This window comes from Squalius cephalus, assembly GCF_949319135.1.
Source record: "Squalius cephalus genome assembly, chromosome: 22".
In the NCBI taxonomy this organism is placed as follows: domain Eukaryota; kingdom Metazoa; phylum Chordata; class Actinopteri; order Cypriniformes; family Leuciscidae; genus Squalius; species Squalius cephalus.
The window spans coordinates 8276960-8293626 of NC_137143.1; the positions used below are offsets into that span (position 1 = coordinate 8276960).

At 38.8% G+C, this 16667-nt stretch overlaps 1 protein-coding gene across 1 annotated transcript in view; it reads right to left on the reverse strand.

The window, feature by feature from the left end:
• adgrl4 (adhesion G protein-coupled receptor L4) overlaps positions 1–16667 on the reverse strand; it is a 45272-nt gene that overhangs the window by 14276 nt on the left and 14329 nt on the right. Inside the window, exons 3-6 of the mRNA XM_079857664.1 lie at positions 11612–11761; positions 11349–11498; positions 11109–11179; positions 5532–5699 (exon numbers count right to left, since the gene is read on the reverse strand). Coding sequence (XP_079713790.1) covers positions 5532–5699; positions 11109–11179; positions 11349–11498; positions 11612–11761 — 539 coding nt within the window. The remainder of the gene's footprint in view (positions 1–5531; positions 5700–11108; positions 11180–11348; positions 11499–11611; positions 11762–16667) is intronic.

Sequence of the window (16667 nt, forward strand, 5' to 3'; positions counted from 1 at the left end):
ACGCTGAATATTTTTACTATTCTATTGAGGAATTAGATAAACGAAGAGCTCTCGTGAGCGATACAATTGCATAGTAATTTATAGTGATTTCAAAAGCAGTCCTTAAAAAAAAAAAAATACATGGAGTAGTGTGGCATAATTTTTGAGAGATTACGCGGAACGCGTTTTAGTTAAGATCCTTCAATGCCCTTAATGTATATAGGCTACTGCTTTAAAAAATGTCACAACGCGTTTTGAGATTGTTTTGAATTAAACATTGAAGTTTAAAATGTAGTGTTTTGGCACACCAGGCCGAGTGGCGTTACGCATTGTTCAAAAATCAGGTTTTATTCTGGCATGTTGAATTGGCTATAGAATTTTTTTATAGATTTATTAGATTTAGATTTTAGATTTCGTTAGATTTATTTTTCTCATAACAGCTAAAATAACTTAATATATGCCTTGTATATATATACCTACTCAATATAGGCAATAGGCATATAATAGCCTATATAATAAATTAGCAAAACTTGGCCACTAAATATTTAATTTTCAATTATTTTAATTATCACAATTAAAGTTTTAATTTTATTAAATTGAACAAGCGCAACAATCAGCATTGAATCAAATATTCTAAAAGATGTATTATTAATAATAATGTTATTTCAACATAATATTTCGTTTTTTCGACATAATATGTGTGCGTGCAACAAGCAAGATGTGCATTTGTAAATCCGGTGATGCGTGCTTGATTTTTATCAATAAACTAGTGTTTTCTGACAGTGTCGACTGCAAAGATGAAGTTGACGATCGCCATATTTGTAGTGAACGCACCTAGAGAGAAATGCACATAAAGACATAATCAGAGAGTAGCCTTTTTCTTTTCGTTTTGAATTATTTCGTTTGAAGACATTTCAAGCTTTGTGTATTTGATGTATTTATCATGTCTGTGTGAGGCATACGCTGAGTTTCGTTAAGTTAGGAGGATGAGATGCGCTCCAGCTGACGTGCAATGCAAGTGACCGCGCGGGCGCCTCCATGATTAGTGTCTGTTATATTTGCTTCTCTTACTTATTAAATCCAGGAAATTGGTTGATGAAAAATTGATTAAAATTAAGATACAATTTATAGAAAACGAAATTCACTTTAAAGAAAGGTTTTCTACTAAACAAAACTTAATGAAGTGGTCAAAATCATGTCTGACCCACTCCATATCATCTCTCGATATAATGCATCCTATCTTACTCGTGCTGTTCACTTTTCATATTCAACATAGATGGAAAAAAATAACATTATAATATTTTAACAAATATGATACTAAAGGAGATTATTTAATGGCTACAACAGTATAGTAGGCCTATAGACTCTATTTGTACAAATTGCTGCACATTAATTTAATTTAATGAAACCTTGTAACGAATTCACACTGTAGGGTAGACTGTGTACAGTTGAGACACCTTAAATAACTTGCGTTCCAGCAAGCACAAGTTGTGATTTTTGCTGTGCACTTGCATATTAGTGTCAGCTGGGAAGGAAATATAGAGACCAGGGGTGCGTTTCCCGAAAGCATCGTTGGCCAACTATGGTCGCAAGTTCATCGCAATGTCCATTGAACTCTATTGGTAACGACGGAACTTGCGACCATAGTTGTCCAACGATGCTTTCGGGAAACGCACCCCAGACCTCTTGGAACTTTAATTGAATACATAGCGTTGGTAAAGCATACTGAAATTACATCCCTACAAATTTATTAGGCCCTACTGAAAATCGAATTTAAGCAAAGTAGCCTAAATGTTAAGACTGTAAGCCCTTTGCTTTTTTACGTAGCCTATAAAGGACTCTTATAGCCGACTTTGTGTTAATTTAATTTGTAGAGGATTTTTTTAACTCAAACATTAACACTGAAATAAATTAAACTAAATTATTGTACATTTTTTGGCACACCACGACGAGTGGCGCTATACATTGTTCTAAAGCCAAGTTTTATTCTGGCATGTTGAATTAGTGTTCGACAAACGCGGCGGCGCGTTCATTTGAATGAAGAGCGCTTCTCGCTCGTGTGAGCGAACACACACTGGAACGTTATGCCATGTCGCAACGAATGAAGCGTGGCCGAGTGGTTGAACTTACGTTACGATCATTTAGATGACACGGGTTCGAATCCCGAACTAACTTGTACTACTGATATTTTTATATTAGCCTATTAATGCATTTTATAGTCTATTGTTGATGCAGAGAGATTTGTCTAGTTCTAAAACATAGTTTTTTGCTTATAGCCTATTTACAAAATAACATCACCATGCATTTCCATTTTACACTAAGGAACAAATATTATACAATGACTTTACTTCTGTAGCCTATAATAATTCCAATCGTAATTTCAAAAGCAGTTCTTTAAAAAAAAAAAAAAAAAAAAAAAAAAAAAAAAATATATATATATATATATATATATATATATATATATATATATATATATGTATGTATGTGACGTTTAAACGACAAACAATAAAATCAGAACCAGTATTCTGTTGCATTCATGGTTCCAGTGGCAGTAATGCATCCACGGCTTTTCAAAATGTCACAAAGCGTTTTGAGATTGTTTTGAATGAAATATTGAAGTTTATAATTAAGTGTTTTGGCACACCACGACGAGTGGCAAACTCTTTGTTTTGTTTTGCAAACTCAGCTAGCCTGTGGGGGGTTTGGAGAAGGCAATAGTTGCTTTATCGTGGGGGTGCAGGACAGAGGTGTTAATCTTTCTTATGGAGAGTGTCGGAGCCAGCCTGATGAGCAGGCAAAGGCAAAATTCTTTTAAGGATTAATCTCAAAATCTCCAAAAGTCCATAGCCTATGTACAGTAGGCCCTATATCTTATTAAATTATATATTGTAGTTTTATTGATTGTATTTAAAGGTTTTCCACACACAATTTCAATTTAGCAGATACAGAGCTCTTTAATTCGCGACCCACCTCGTTTTATTGTAAGGTGAATTCAGCAAGGCATGTTGTATCTTTGAAGGAACAAAAGCTATTTGTTACAGTTTTTTCTTTCGTGATTTGTGTGGATGACACACAGCGACATATACAGTATTATCAGCTGTATGGTGTTTTTTTACGCTGAAATGCTTAATTTCGAGAAAGACCCGCCGCGCGCAGTGAGGGAGACCAAACTTACTAAAAAAATATCCAGCGCGAGAGAGGCAAAGAAAAACGCCTGTTCTTAATTTATGTTGCTTTGAACTTTTTTCGTTTTGTACCGTTTTAATTTTTAATTTAGCTGCAATTTCTTTGACAATGTTGCAAGAATAAGATTCTGTGTTTCTTATTTTGCATCACAAAGGGAATAAACTCTATCGATGGAACCCTGTTTAAATAAATAAACTGTCCCGACACTTTATTCATACCTTGAAATGTGCGATGGGTTTTCAAACTTAATTAATTTTCTTTTTCTTTTACATTTTCATTGTTTATTTTTTAATTGAAAGCAATACTGTATTGAAAGTATTTTTCTGATTTGTTCGATCTGTTTTGAAAAATGTCTTCCGTTGCTATGGCCGGGTATCACTGTCAGTCATCTCAATCTCATGAATGATTCACACACACACACAAAAAATAATTTAGCAGATTAAAGACGAGCTTCATCATCTTCATTTTCTGGTGCAATCGGCTGACAGTCTTCCTTCATCAGATGTGTCGTCTTTGCAGCGGCTCAACTGGAATGTAGCAAATTTATGTTGTAATGTACAATTGATAATTAAACAAGATGATTGACTTTAATAAACAGATGCATATTTAAGCATCAAGAACGGAAAAACATAAACACTGTCGGCTACACTGAGATTCGATCTCAGATCGTTTGAAGCTCCGCGAGGCTATGTTAATGCATTGACCACAGAGCTATAGTCTGTATAGCCTATGTCTACTATTTTCTATTTTCATATTCAATCAGTCTCATTTTTGTTCAAATAATGAAAAAAAGTTTTTTTTTTTTACAAGATCTTGCGCCATGTTTTTTTTTTTTTTTAAATAAACAGATAGGAAACTTACCTTTTAAAATGCCGCAGTTGCTGCTGTTTTGCCCTGTCACTTGCGCCACCCGGTATAGCCTATTCATTTCGCGAACGACTTTGAAATTCGACTGGTTTATTTTTGCTGCGGCAGTAATAGGCATTGTGGTTGATTATTTATTAAAGAATTCAATTGATAATCATAACAACATGTAAGCCTATTTAATTCTGAATATAACAAAGAATGCTTAAACCGACTAACATCGGTTAGTAACTGCAAGTCCTGAAAATGTTTTAATTTTACGGTAAATTATTTTTATTTATTTCACTGTTATGTTTCAGTTAATAAATCTACAAACACATTAAAATAACACGAAGTAAATGACAAGTAACCTATTGACATAGCCTTTCTAAATTATAGAAAAACTGGGCACACAATGTTAACGTGTGTCTACTTTGTTTAAATTTAATGAATTTGAATTCGTTTAACCACAATATTTATCTTGAATTTATTTGTGACCTCAGCTCAGATTACTGCCGCGGCAGATTACGTCATAAAGAGAATAAACTGACACTTTTAAAAGTCTGTGATTACAGCGCCACTCAGCGGTAAAAGGCAGCAAATACACATCCCAATTTTGCCGCCGCGGGAACGGCGGCGGTAAAAGTCTCATTCTGGTTGTCCACCATCTGTAAGTGTGCTGCCTGTCTTGGCCAGGACCCTCTTGTAAAAGAGATTTTAAATCTCAAGAGTTTTTTCCTGGTTAAATAAAGGTTATAGGGCTCCTCAATTTAAGGTATAAAATTTCCTCGTGAAGGGAGTTTAGGATGGTTTCAACAACCTCAGCTGAGAGACCATAGTTTAAGTTAGTTCCCTCAGGGGCCAAACCAAAAGTTTTCCGATCATCCATCGACCTAAAAAATGGCTTGTCATTTAAAACATTTAAGAAGCAACTTTACATGGCTGCTCGCTTTAACATTAACCTATTATTAGGCAATATTCAAGTGTGTGGAGTGTGGATGCTAAAGTATAGCGCCAGCGCAATCCCTTGCATTTTTTCCAGACAACAGCAGAAACAACTTAAAATACTCTGTCATTTTTGGTCATACAGAAAAGAGTATCATTAATAGACATAAGAAACTGTAAAGGGTCTAGTTAAACTCTCAACTGCAAGAAAATGTTGTGCTTTTTGTAAAATAAAGAAAACAAAGAGGACACGCTTTCTGCCATCTCGGTCTCCGTGAATTGGAGCACATCTAAAAAATAATCGAAACTAAGCATATAGGCTACTTGCCTATATCTATATAAAGCTTGAAATGTCTACTTTTAAATGAACCAATTCAAAGCAAGAAATACTCTCTGCTTATGTGACCCATATGAAAGTTACGTTTCTCTCTATAGGCCTCATTTATAGTTTCTTGTAGGTTTTTGGGGGTTAAGTTTTCTATTTTAAACTTTGGTGTAAACCATTCAGGCTTATTAAAACTGACTGGTGTGTTTCTGTCTTATATCATGTCCTGTATGTGGAATGGTACACAAATTACCATGATGGTTTCATTGATGTGTTCCTCAGGATGTTCAGACTTGTCTCCAGTGCCTAGTTTATGGCTGGCCATGGCCTCGATGTATGATATGAGGAGAATAGGGGAGAGTTCAGCTGATGTTTGATGTCTTATCTCTTTCAGACGCTCTGGAGTTGACAGATTAATCATCTACAACCCAGAGAGAAGAAAAGAAAATGAATATTCACTCAAATATACAATGTTATTAAAGATCACATTATTTGAAATATCATAAATTACAGGGAAAAATCAGACAACACACAGGTGTTCTAACATACTTATATCAGAGGCCTTAATCAGCAAGCACATTCAAACATTTCCGTACAAACATTTCATGTATAATCTTCCTAAAAAATTGTTTATAGGATGATTAGTCTTTTGTATTTTATAAAGTTACAAAAAAAAAAAAACTTCTAACAAGGCTAGTACCAACCAGATAATAAACAAATGGAATCAGTTTAAAGGGTGTTGAAATTAAATTATAATTTTCTTGGGACAGATTTGCTAATTTGCCAGCAGAGGGCGCCATTTTCTCACACTTACATTGTGATTATAGACTGAATTCTGCAAGGACCTAAACAGCAGCTGTGTTTTGTCATGAGATTTTAGTCATATAGCAATCAGGATGGACAGAGTATTTTAGGAAATGTTATCAATATTTCATGAATGGTGTGAGAGACCACACAGGAACATTAAGAGATTATTCTTTTTATTTTGTTTTAGTAAACATCAAGCTTCACATTACACATTCATGAAATGTATGAACATATTAAAACTAACAAGAAAAGTAAGATACTAAGATATAAAATGTTTCAGTTATTAACGTAGCCTTGGTTGCCTGAGATAACGGGAACGAGCATTGCATCAGTAATTGACTCTTATGGGGAAAACACCTGCATCAGCACAGACAACGGCCGACTGCCTATTTAAGTTGCGCTGATTGCTTATTTTGTCAGAATTTTTCGACTGAGGAGCAGGAGCGTCGACTCATGTATAAGCTTAGTAGCATGGCAAGCTATTTTTTATGAGGCGGTCCATTCCAGGACAGCATATCTGCTTCTGTATTCATGGAGCCCAGCAGGTGCACCACTCTCACTGAGCGAAGATTGTGCTGTGCCCACAGAAGGAGGCGGTATGCCAGCTTGTTTAGCACATGAGACCAGAGTCCCTCTTGGTGATTTATATATGCTACCACTGTCATACTCTCCCAACGGACCAGGTTGTGGCCCCTCTAAATTCTGACTGGAACTCCTTCAAAGCCAGAAATACTGCCATAATTTCCAGGCCGCCATTCCTTTTTTGGAACGAGGACGTAACGAGCCTGACTTGCTGTGGGCCATGGGAACTTTCTTCACAGCGGCCTTTGCTAGCAGAGCTTGTACTTCATCTCAAAAGACGTATGTGTCGTCGTCAGAGAATGAATTGTGAATCACACCCCTGAAGCGGAGGGGCCTGCAAGGGAACTGGAGCGAGTAGCCTCATTTAATTATTTCCAAAACCCAATCTGACATGCTGGGAACGGCTTTCTAAGCTTGGCTCCGTGGAGGCGAGGGGTTGAAAAGTCGCAGGTGACAGCTCAGGATAAAAATGTAACTTACTCATCAACATAGATTAGATTTTGTCTAATAAAGCCTATCACATTAATCTGACATCGCTAGCTTTTAACAAAATTGTTATCGCTACCACACCACGCTAGTATATCGCTAGCCTGTTAACCTGCCATCCGTGCTTGCCGTTTTCTTTTTTTCTCTCGCGCCTTTTACAAGTCTATCAGACAGCTGTGGTGAGTTGGATCAGTCAACAAACACGGTGAGTAATGTCTTCTCCTGTTATTGTCAAATATTGTCAAATTTTTTACAGTGTACGCATGTAACCATGGTTCCCTGAGAGGAGAATCAAGATGCAGTGTCCAATGACGATACTTTGGGGAACGCCATGACTGCGTCTGAAGCACGTGTGCCACTAGTCCAATCCTGATAGGTGCGTAACGCGGAAGCTACTAAGTGAAGCCGGCAACACAGCGTTCCAGCGTCTCGATCCCCTTTCAGGGATAATGGTTATATGCATAACCTGAGACGTTCCCCTTCAAGGGAACTCGCACTGCGCCCAATGACACTTTGGGGAATGAAATACCCACTTCACTATACTGAAAATTGCCTGTCCTGGTGTGAAGCTGTCCAGGCACAACTCCAGATGAAATCACTTGAGATCCCCGTGTGGCCAGCAGGTCCAGGCTATAAAACTTTATAAATGTGTGTGGGGAGGACCACCCCGCCACATCAACTTCCTGAAGGGATACCCCCAACAGTAACGCTTTGGAGGATGCCATACTTTGTAGGGCTGCACGATTAATCGCAATAAAACCGCATGCGATTTGGCAAAGGCTGCGATTCTTTTATGCACATATTGTCAGTGGAGTGCAGCTGATCGGTAGTAAATACTGCTCCATCTGAACTCCAGAGGGCGCTCTCATGCAAACACGATAAATATGCCCCGCCGCAGAAGTACAATAACGGTGCATCATTCCAGGAAATCCCTATCGCTGTAACTGAATAAACAGAAGATTGAAACACTTTGATTAAACATGACTTATAAATACACGACTGCCTTATTCTGTGTAAGAAGGCACATCATCTCACAGAAGGATGCTCAACTGTCATTATGAAGTGAGTTTGGAGTAAATGCATGTTATTAAATGTTGTCTGTTGTTGGACAAGAGGTTCATAAATGCTTCTCATGTTTTGGAAAGATGTTTGACGCGTGTTGCTTTTCAAATGCACGTTATAAGTTACTCAAACTCAGTGCTTTCAGATGGAGCAGCATTTACAGAGCTGTACATCAATGACAAGCTGCGCATAAAAAATAATCGCAGCCTTTGCGATTTTAAAAATCTCTTCTCTTGTTCCACCAACACATGAGGAAGAGGATGAAAGGCCTAGAGGGCTGTAGACGAGGCCACATTAGTGGGTACCTTAGGTACATAGCCCGGCCTTGGGTGGAGAATAACTTTCACCCTACCCGGACCAAACTCTAAGCAGGAGGAAGCAGCTGGCAGGCCTGCATATCTCCTACTCTCTTTAGTGATGTGATCGGCTGCAGAAATGCCATCTTTAAATTGATGCATTTATCTGATGCTGAGTCCAAGGGCTTGAATGGTGCCAGGGACAACCCTTCTAATGTTACTTCTAAGTCCCAAGCATGGACTCTAACCTGAGCTGTGGGCCTCATCCTCAAGGTGCCATGAAGGAAACAAGTTACTAAGTGGTGCTTTCCCAATGGTCCCCCACTTAGTGGCATGTGGAAGGCAGTTTGCCCTGGAACCACAGCAACTTCAGACCACCCTGATGATTTATATACAAGACCACCAACATATTTTCTGTTCGAACTAGAAAATGGTGGCCTCTGAGGTCTGGGAGGAAATGCCTTTGGGCTAGCAATACAGCTAACATCTCTAGGCAGTTTGTCAAGCAGCCTTCCATGACCACTCCCCACCATGTGAGGGATGCATCTTTCGACACAGTCTTGCCATGACAGGATGTTCCCAACACTAGGATTTGGAAAAGGTTTCTTCCAAAATTTATTCCACATGACCAAGGAACAAAGGCATCTACACGTAACCTTGATCGTGCGAAACAGGTTCCCACTCGGGGAAAACCCCCTTGTCCTGAGCCACCACTGCAAGGGTCTCATGTACACAGCAGGCCAAAATGTATGATGTTGGATGCAGCTGCCATGAGCCCTAACAGTCTCTGAAACGTTTTCACAGTGATGAGCTGGCCTAGCTTGATTCTGGCTACTGCTGCATCTCGATGCCGAGCCACCATCTCCTGTGACTGGGCTAATATTAACAAGTTATCTATGTAGATTTATAATGGGACGCAACCCTCCATCTTATTTTCTGAACAATGAAATACCGGCTTTAAAACCCGGCATTTCTCTCTAAAGGAGGAATACATTATATGGCCTCCTTCACCAAAAGAGACTGAACTTCCTGTTCCATCACCCGAGTCTGCTCGGGGCCCACTTCTGTAGGTAATACCCTGTTGAACCTGGGTGGACAACATCCAAACTGGATTCTGTAGCCCTGCATGAGCCACACTAATGGTGCGAAATTTTGCAACAAACTTTGCTTAAAATTTGCTCTTAAAGAGTCACTGGATAGCTGCAGGGGAGAAGCGCTGAGTCAGCTGCAGTCACTAAAGTGCTGTTAATCTGCTGGATGAGGCTTGTTTCAATGGAGAGCAGAAAGGCTTCTATCATCTTCTTGATCTTCTATCTTCTTCTTGATATGATCTTCGCGCTTGAAGGAGAAAAATTCTAACAAAAATGGCAATCAGCACAGCTTAAATAGGCAGTCGGCCCCGTCTGTTTTGGCCGGGCTGATTGCCATTTGCAGTTGTATGTGAACCAATTAGGCTTCAGGATTCAGTGAAAAACTGAGTTTTCCATATATGCGTCAGTTACCGACACAATGCTAGTGAACCATATTGAAAGGGAACTAAAATTACAAAAATATATAAAAAAAATAGCTTTGCCTTATAGTATTATACTATAATTTTTAATATTGTTATTATTATAATGTCTTAGAGTATTATAGTTGTTAGTTTTAATATTTTCATTCATTTCTTGAATGTGAAGCACAATGTATAAATTTATTTGCCCTTTTTTACTAAAATAAAATAAAAGGAAATGAATCTCTGAATGTTCCTGTCTCACACCATTCCTGAAATATTGATGACATTTCCTAGAATACTCTGTCCATCCTGATTGTTATATGACAAAAATATCATGACAAAACCTCCAGAACAGCTGTTTCCTGAGCTAGAGCTGTTCTCAGCAAGGTGAGAGGATAAATCTGAGAGATATGTGACTGAATTCTAGTCACAAGATTTCCAGAGATCACTGAGAGTATAAGCACTGACCTATTACACACATACAACTTTAAAAATGAAGACAGAAAGCAGCGCCGTCACATTCTGCACATTGTTATATTAAAAACTTTCTATGAAGCCAATGTACATAATGAATAAAATGTTTTCTTAATGTTCCCATTTTATATTTTCTATACATTTTTGTAACCAGTTACATTACCTTGAAAATATTTGGACACTGATGTCACATTTAAAAATCCATAAAAATACCTTCATGCCAGTTGGTAAAAATTATTCATAGAAGTAATATTTCAAAATAACAATGTTTTTGTTGTATTTTGGATCAAATAAATGCAGCCTTAGTGAGCAGAAGAGAATTATTTTAAAAACATTTTAAAAAAAATGTTACTGATCTTAAACTTTGGCTTGGTAGAATATATACACAATACGTGCACTAAATCAAATAATTAATTTAAATGTTAATATTTAGTAGAAAAAGACTCTAAAGACCCTTAATACAAAATGGGAACCAATTTTTTATATTATTTATCTATAATTGCAAAAGGCTAGTCAAGTAGCTGACATTTATTGTTTCCCTAGCGAATTGTGATATCATAATAATAATAATAACGTTTATAATATGGGATTATTTTGTGAAACCAATACTTAATGTAAAAATGTCACTCACTTTTTGCAGTGTGTTTTTAACAGCCTCTTTAATACATTTGTGGTCCTGATGGCAGTGCTTCTCTCGGTTTTCTGACACAAACACAGAAACACATAAATGCATATATATGAAAAATGTATATTATTAAAAGTTTTACCTTTTACATTTTATTCAGTTAAATGTTTTTAAATATGTCAAAATGTGGGAGAACATAAAATGATCATCCATTTTATACTGAGAGCAGAGTGTAACTTTTCTCACCTGTGCAGTCTATCCCGCTTTTAGGCTTGAACCAGGGCCCGGCTGGGGACGTATAACCTCTCAGACATGAGCAGATGAATGAGCCGTTTATGTTGTGGCATTTAGAAGAGGGTCCACATCTATCAGCATCATCCTCACACTCATCAATATCTACAATTCAAAGAAGATCCTTGCTCATATTCATTATAAAGTAAATTGTGTACTCTTCTCGCCATTCATACATTTTTATGTAGTGTCCAAATATCTTTTGGAGCCATTCATACCTGTGCAGTTGGTCCCATCATTAGTTTGAAATTCCTGCTTTCCGTTTGATTTAAATCCAGACAAGCAGGTACAGTAGTAATTTCCAATAGTGTTGGTGCAGTTGGCATGTGGGCCACATATTCCAGTTACATTCTCACACTCATTGTCATCTGTGAGGGGTCAGATAAACAGATTCATTAAACCAAGAAGCAGAGTGTTTCAGCAAGACATGGGAATATTCAAAAGAGAGTAAATGAAAGAATTACAAATTCCAATAAATTAGAAATAACGATAGGACATTTTAAATGTTAACTTCACAAAGCCTTTTCTGAAAGTGTCCTATGTAGTTTGAATACTTGAGAATTTGAAGTTTGAAAGGCAGCTGCTAGATTTTGTGTTGGAAGACAGGTTAGCAATAAAAAATAAAAATAAAAACCTTGATTGTGAGAGTGATATTGCTTGTTTACAGCTGCTCAATAAACAAGAAGTTACATTTGCAGCCAACAAAAATAGTCCAAATGGTCAATGTGTCTTAAGAACACACAGTAGTGCTGTTTCGTACCTGAATGCATCATGTTTTTGAATGATTCAGTTAAAGTGAATAATTCAATGACTGATTTATAACCTAAAACACTACTTGTTGCCACTCAATAGCGAAACCGTCTCAGGTTACACTGTAACCTCTGTTCCCTGAGAACAAGGAATGAGACACTGCGTCGTTTGATGCTTTGGGGAACGCCTCAGGCGTGACAGGTGTCTGAAATCGCAATCCTATTGACTGGCGACAGCCCGTTAATCATTAACGTGCGACCTGGTAGTATATACGGGTGCCTTGCAAACATGATAATCCCTTTCGTCTGAAGGGACTGTTTGGTAGGCAGGCCCCGAGGCATAGCGAAAAGACGCAGTGTCTCGACCAAGATACACGCAGTAGTTACACGACCAAGTATTGTGACACAAAATAAAACGTGGCGCTTTTCTAAGCAGGTAAAAAGGATAACTATAATGTATGGCGGAATAGCACTTGGGAGCACTTCGACTCGGCGCAGTAAAAAGTCACGTTGGTTCTAATGACAGAAGTGAGAGGGAGAGGGGGAGAGGATTTTTCAGGAGTGATGATATTACTGCGCTGAGTCGAAGTGCTCCCAAGTGCTATTCCGCCATACATTATAGTTATCCTTTTTACCTGCTTAGAAAAGCGCCACGTTTTATTTTGTGTCACCATACTTGGTCGTGTAACTACTCGTGTAACTGTATTTAAATAGGGAAAACGTGGAGGTGTTTGGTCGCTTCTTGCTTCATCTCTGTTTGGATCCTAATGAATGAACTGGGCTAAGCTAAGTGCTATCAAAGTCTCGCCATGCGCCAGAGCGATTGAGTGCACGCACTGAGACGAGAGAGGTATATATCAACTCATCTTAGTTAAGGGAATAACATAGTTTAATATGAAAAAAAGGTGGAGTGTTCCTTTAACTACTGCAGTGGATTCCTTGAAACAGTCTGGAATGCCAAAACCTCCTAATTCATGACATGAGTACAGTGAGCCACAACTTCAAAGACATCAGCAATTACAGCAACCACCCCAACAGCCCACATTTGACTTTCAACATCTGACACTGTTCCCATCATCTGCCATCCCATTATAGAAGCCGGACACACAGGTGCAGTCTCAGACCCAGTATCAACCACAACATCAATACAGGTTAAGACCCCAACCACAATTCTCTTCAAGTAGATGTCCTATTCAAAGACAACGACAGTCACGATGCCACAAATGTACAGATACAAATTTGACCACTAGCAGCCATTGTTTTATATGTAGTGAAGAGGGACCATGATGGGGATCGATGGCGATCAGCCACTGCAGAGGGACAACCAGTGATTATCTGTTTTATGCACCTCACTTCACTGCATACACTGATAAGAACCCCCTGGACCTATGTGATGAGCACCGTCAAGCTCAATTACAAAATCAAGTACGACCAGAAAAGGAAAATACAGATGCTTATACTGATACTCTTTCTCGTTGTCCAGTATGTGGCCTCATGTTCAGAGAAGACGTCCATTGATACAATCTGTGCAACCTGGGAAGGGAGCCAGGTAGCAAAGAAAAGAGATGTAGCCTGGATAGCTACTCTGCTTACAGCTCAAAACTTTGACATTACCAACACAAGCCCAGAATTTCCTCCCCATGATTTTCTGTCAACAATTCATCACAGTGAGTTAAAGAGAGCACAGAAAGATTATCCTGCTATTGGAGACATATTCAAAACAAACAAAAATCTCAAAGTGAAGTCAGAACAGGGTTACATGGCCCAGCCAAGAAATCATTACATGCGGTTGTTATCAGCGGTTGTGCAGTTGTATCAGCGGTACATGAGCGGTTGTATATCATAAAACAGATAATCCCGGAATTTCTCACATATCACTTCAAAGCTAGAAATTCAAGCTTGCCAGAGTGAAGGTTGTAATTTTTCTCTGCTGGGGTAAGGCTCTAGATCCATATGTAATGACCCTTAACTGTCCGTTCTGCCACTGATAGAGAACTGCCCCAAAACCCTTCTCAGAGGCATCAGTATGGAGAGTTGAAATCAGGATAAGCTTCACAGACCACATTGCTAGAACTGCCCGGTTCTGCAGATTTGCCTTTTACAACATTAGGAGGATCAGGCCCTTCCTATCAGAGCATGCTACACAACTCCTTGTCCAAGCGCTTGTTCTATCCAGACTGGACTATTGTAATGCTCTCCTGGCTGGTCTTCCAGCTTGCTCTGTCAAACCCCTGCAACTGATCCAGAATGCTGCAGGTAGAGTGGTCTTTAACAAGCCGACAGGGCCTGAAATTAACACCCGACCACACGCCAAATGCGGGTGAATTCTGCAATTGGCGGGTAACACTGTCAATCTACCTGCCACATTGGCAGGCAGCCAATGAGAATCGACCCTTCGCGGGGAGTTTGATTGACAGGCGATCTAGCCAATCATAATCCGCGGAATTTTTTTTTTGCCCGACAAAGCAGTCAGGAGAGTTCAACGTTGGAGGATTTGAACTTGAAAAAACGGAGAGTACTGAGTAAGCCTACTGACATCTTTCCGCAGTTAAAACTACATTCCTTCTTATGTTCATTCATGTTTATTTGATGCTATAAATTAACTAGAAGGAAGAGATGATCGGTTCACGAGCAGCTTTAACTGAGGCACCACAGCGATCTGTCAAGACACATTACAGAGCCACAAAACGGTATTGTCTAAATTTCTTTAAAAATGACCAAATTTTAACGTTGAGACTTTGTTTAAAATCAAAAGTAACCTGGACTGTCTTGTCTGTCAGCGTGTTGTCAGTGTCTCTGCTGCGCGATGTGTTTTTCATTGCGTGAGATCATGGTTTGGCGTGAGCGCGGTGTAGCTTGTCGGACATAGCAACAGAAACTAAAGGGGACGGGTCTTTGCGAAGGTTTTTTTTTTTTTTTTTTTTTTTTTTGCGACTGTTGTTCTTTGACATTTAAACGAAGTCAGCCATTTCGTTGGATTTTAGCTAAAAATGTGGCGGCACAGTACTGGAGTAAAGAAAGCATCTGTGAAAGCAGCGCAGTTTGAGTGTTTCGGAACGTATATGTGATCGGAGAGAAGGATGAGGCCCTTCTCTGACTACGTTTGAATGTGTGAGTTAAGTATTAAACTGTTGGTGAGATGAGATGAGATAATGCAACGCTGACATAGGCTACAGTACAATGACAGTTGCACAGATGTTGGGAGTTGGGAACTGGTGAGAAAATGTCCTACCCGGTAACTTTACCAGTAATAACAATATTAATTTAGTTCTGCTTAACGGTTCCTGAACGCTGTAACTAACAGCTGCCCAGCCATCAACACAGCCGCGTGTGATTTGTTTAGGTCTATATCTGTATTCTAAGAGTTATTATTACTTGTATGGATCTCGTTAATAACTTGACAGCACTTACATGTGTATTCTTACAAGTTAAAGAACAAATGTTTGTGCAATTCCTCTTTTTTTCACCTTTTATGAGGCAAAAAAAAAAAAACTGGCTGGTAAAAAGTCACTGTGGCAGGTGGATTTTTAAATCCACCTGCCACAGTGGCTGGTGGTCAAAAAAGTTAACTTCAAGCCCTGCAAGCCGAAGAGAGCACACGTAACTCCTCTCCTCACAAAATTGCACTGGTTGGCAGTTGCCGCTTGCATTAAATTCAAGTCACTGACGTTTGCCTATAGAACAACCACTGGCTCTGCTCCCTTTTACCTAAACTCATTACTTCAGAATTATGTGCCATCCAGAAACCTGCGCTCTGCAAGCGAACGTCGTTTTGTGGTGCCATTAAAAAAAATGGCGTTTATCGTGTTTTGCAACCAAACTCTTCAAATATTGAGAGGTCCAGTTTCTCAAGCGCATCCTCATTATCTCTAATGTGACCACACCCACCCGTACATAACGATTCAAATGCTAATCGTCCACGTGAAGGAACGCGAACCTGTAAACGCCTCCCATCACCTCAAAACAAAGAATCAAACTGCATCATTCCTCTACTTTTCATCGAGTTTGGCAGACACGCTGTAAGTTTACCTTGGATTTACCTCAGAAGAAGAACAAGATTTGAAGAAAAGAAAGATTTTAAGGTAAGAAATGTATCCTCACTTTAGCGTGATATTGTTGCATAAACTTCACATTGTACTAGTTGAACTGTTGCTAGACTAAAATGTATGAAATCGATGAAACGTTGAAATATGAAATATAGACAGTTAAGCAACCTTTAAAGTCCCTGTAAAGGCAATTCAAAAAAAAAATTGCCCCCTCCCTGATCAGTTCGCCGCTCAATCGCGAGTTACTGTCAGTATTATTTACTACAGCCTACAGTTTGCTAGCTAGCTATGCCTTTGTCACGGAAATGCATATTACCTGGATGCGATCACTTACAAAACAGATCGGTGTCCTTATTTAAATTTCCAAACAACGATCATATCAACAAGAGGTGGATTAATTTTGTGAAGAGCCACCTTGATGGAGAGGAGAGCTGAGGATCACTGCCAACACCCGCCTCTGTAGTGATCATTTTACACAG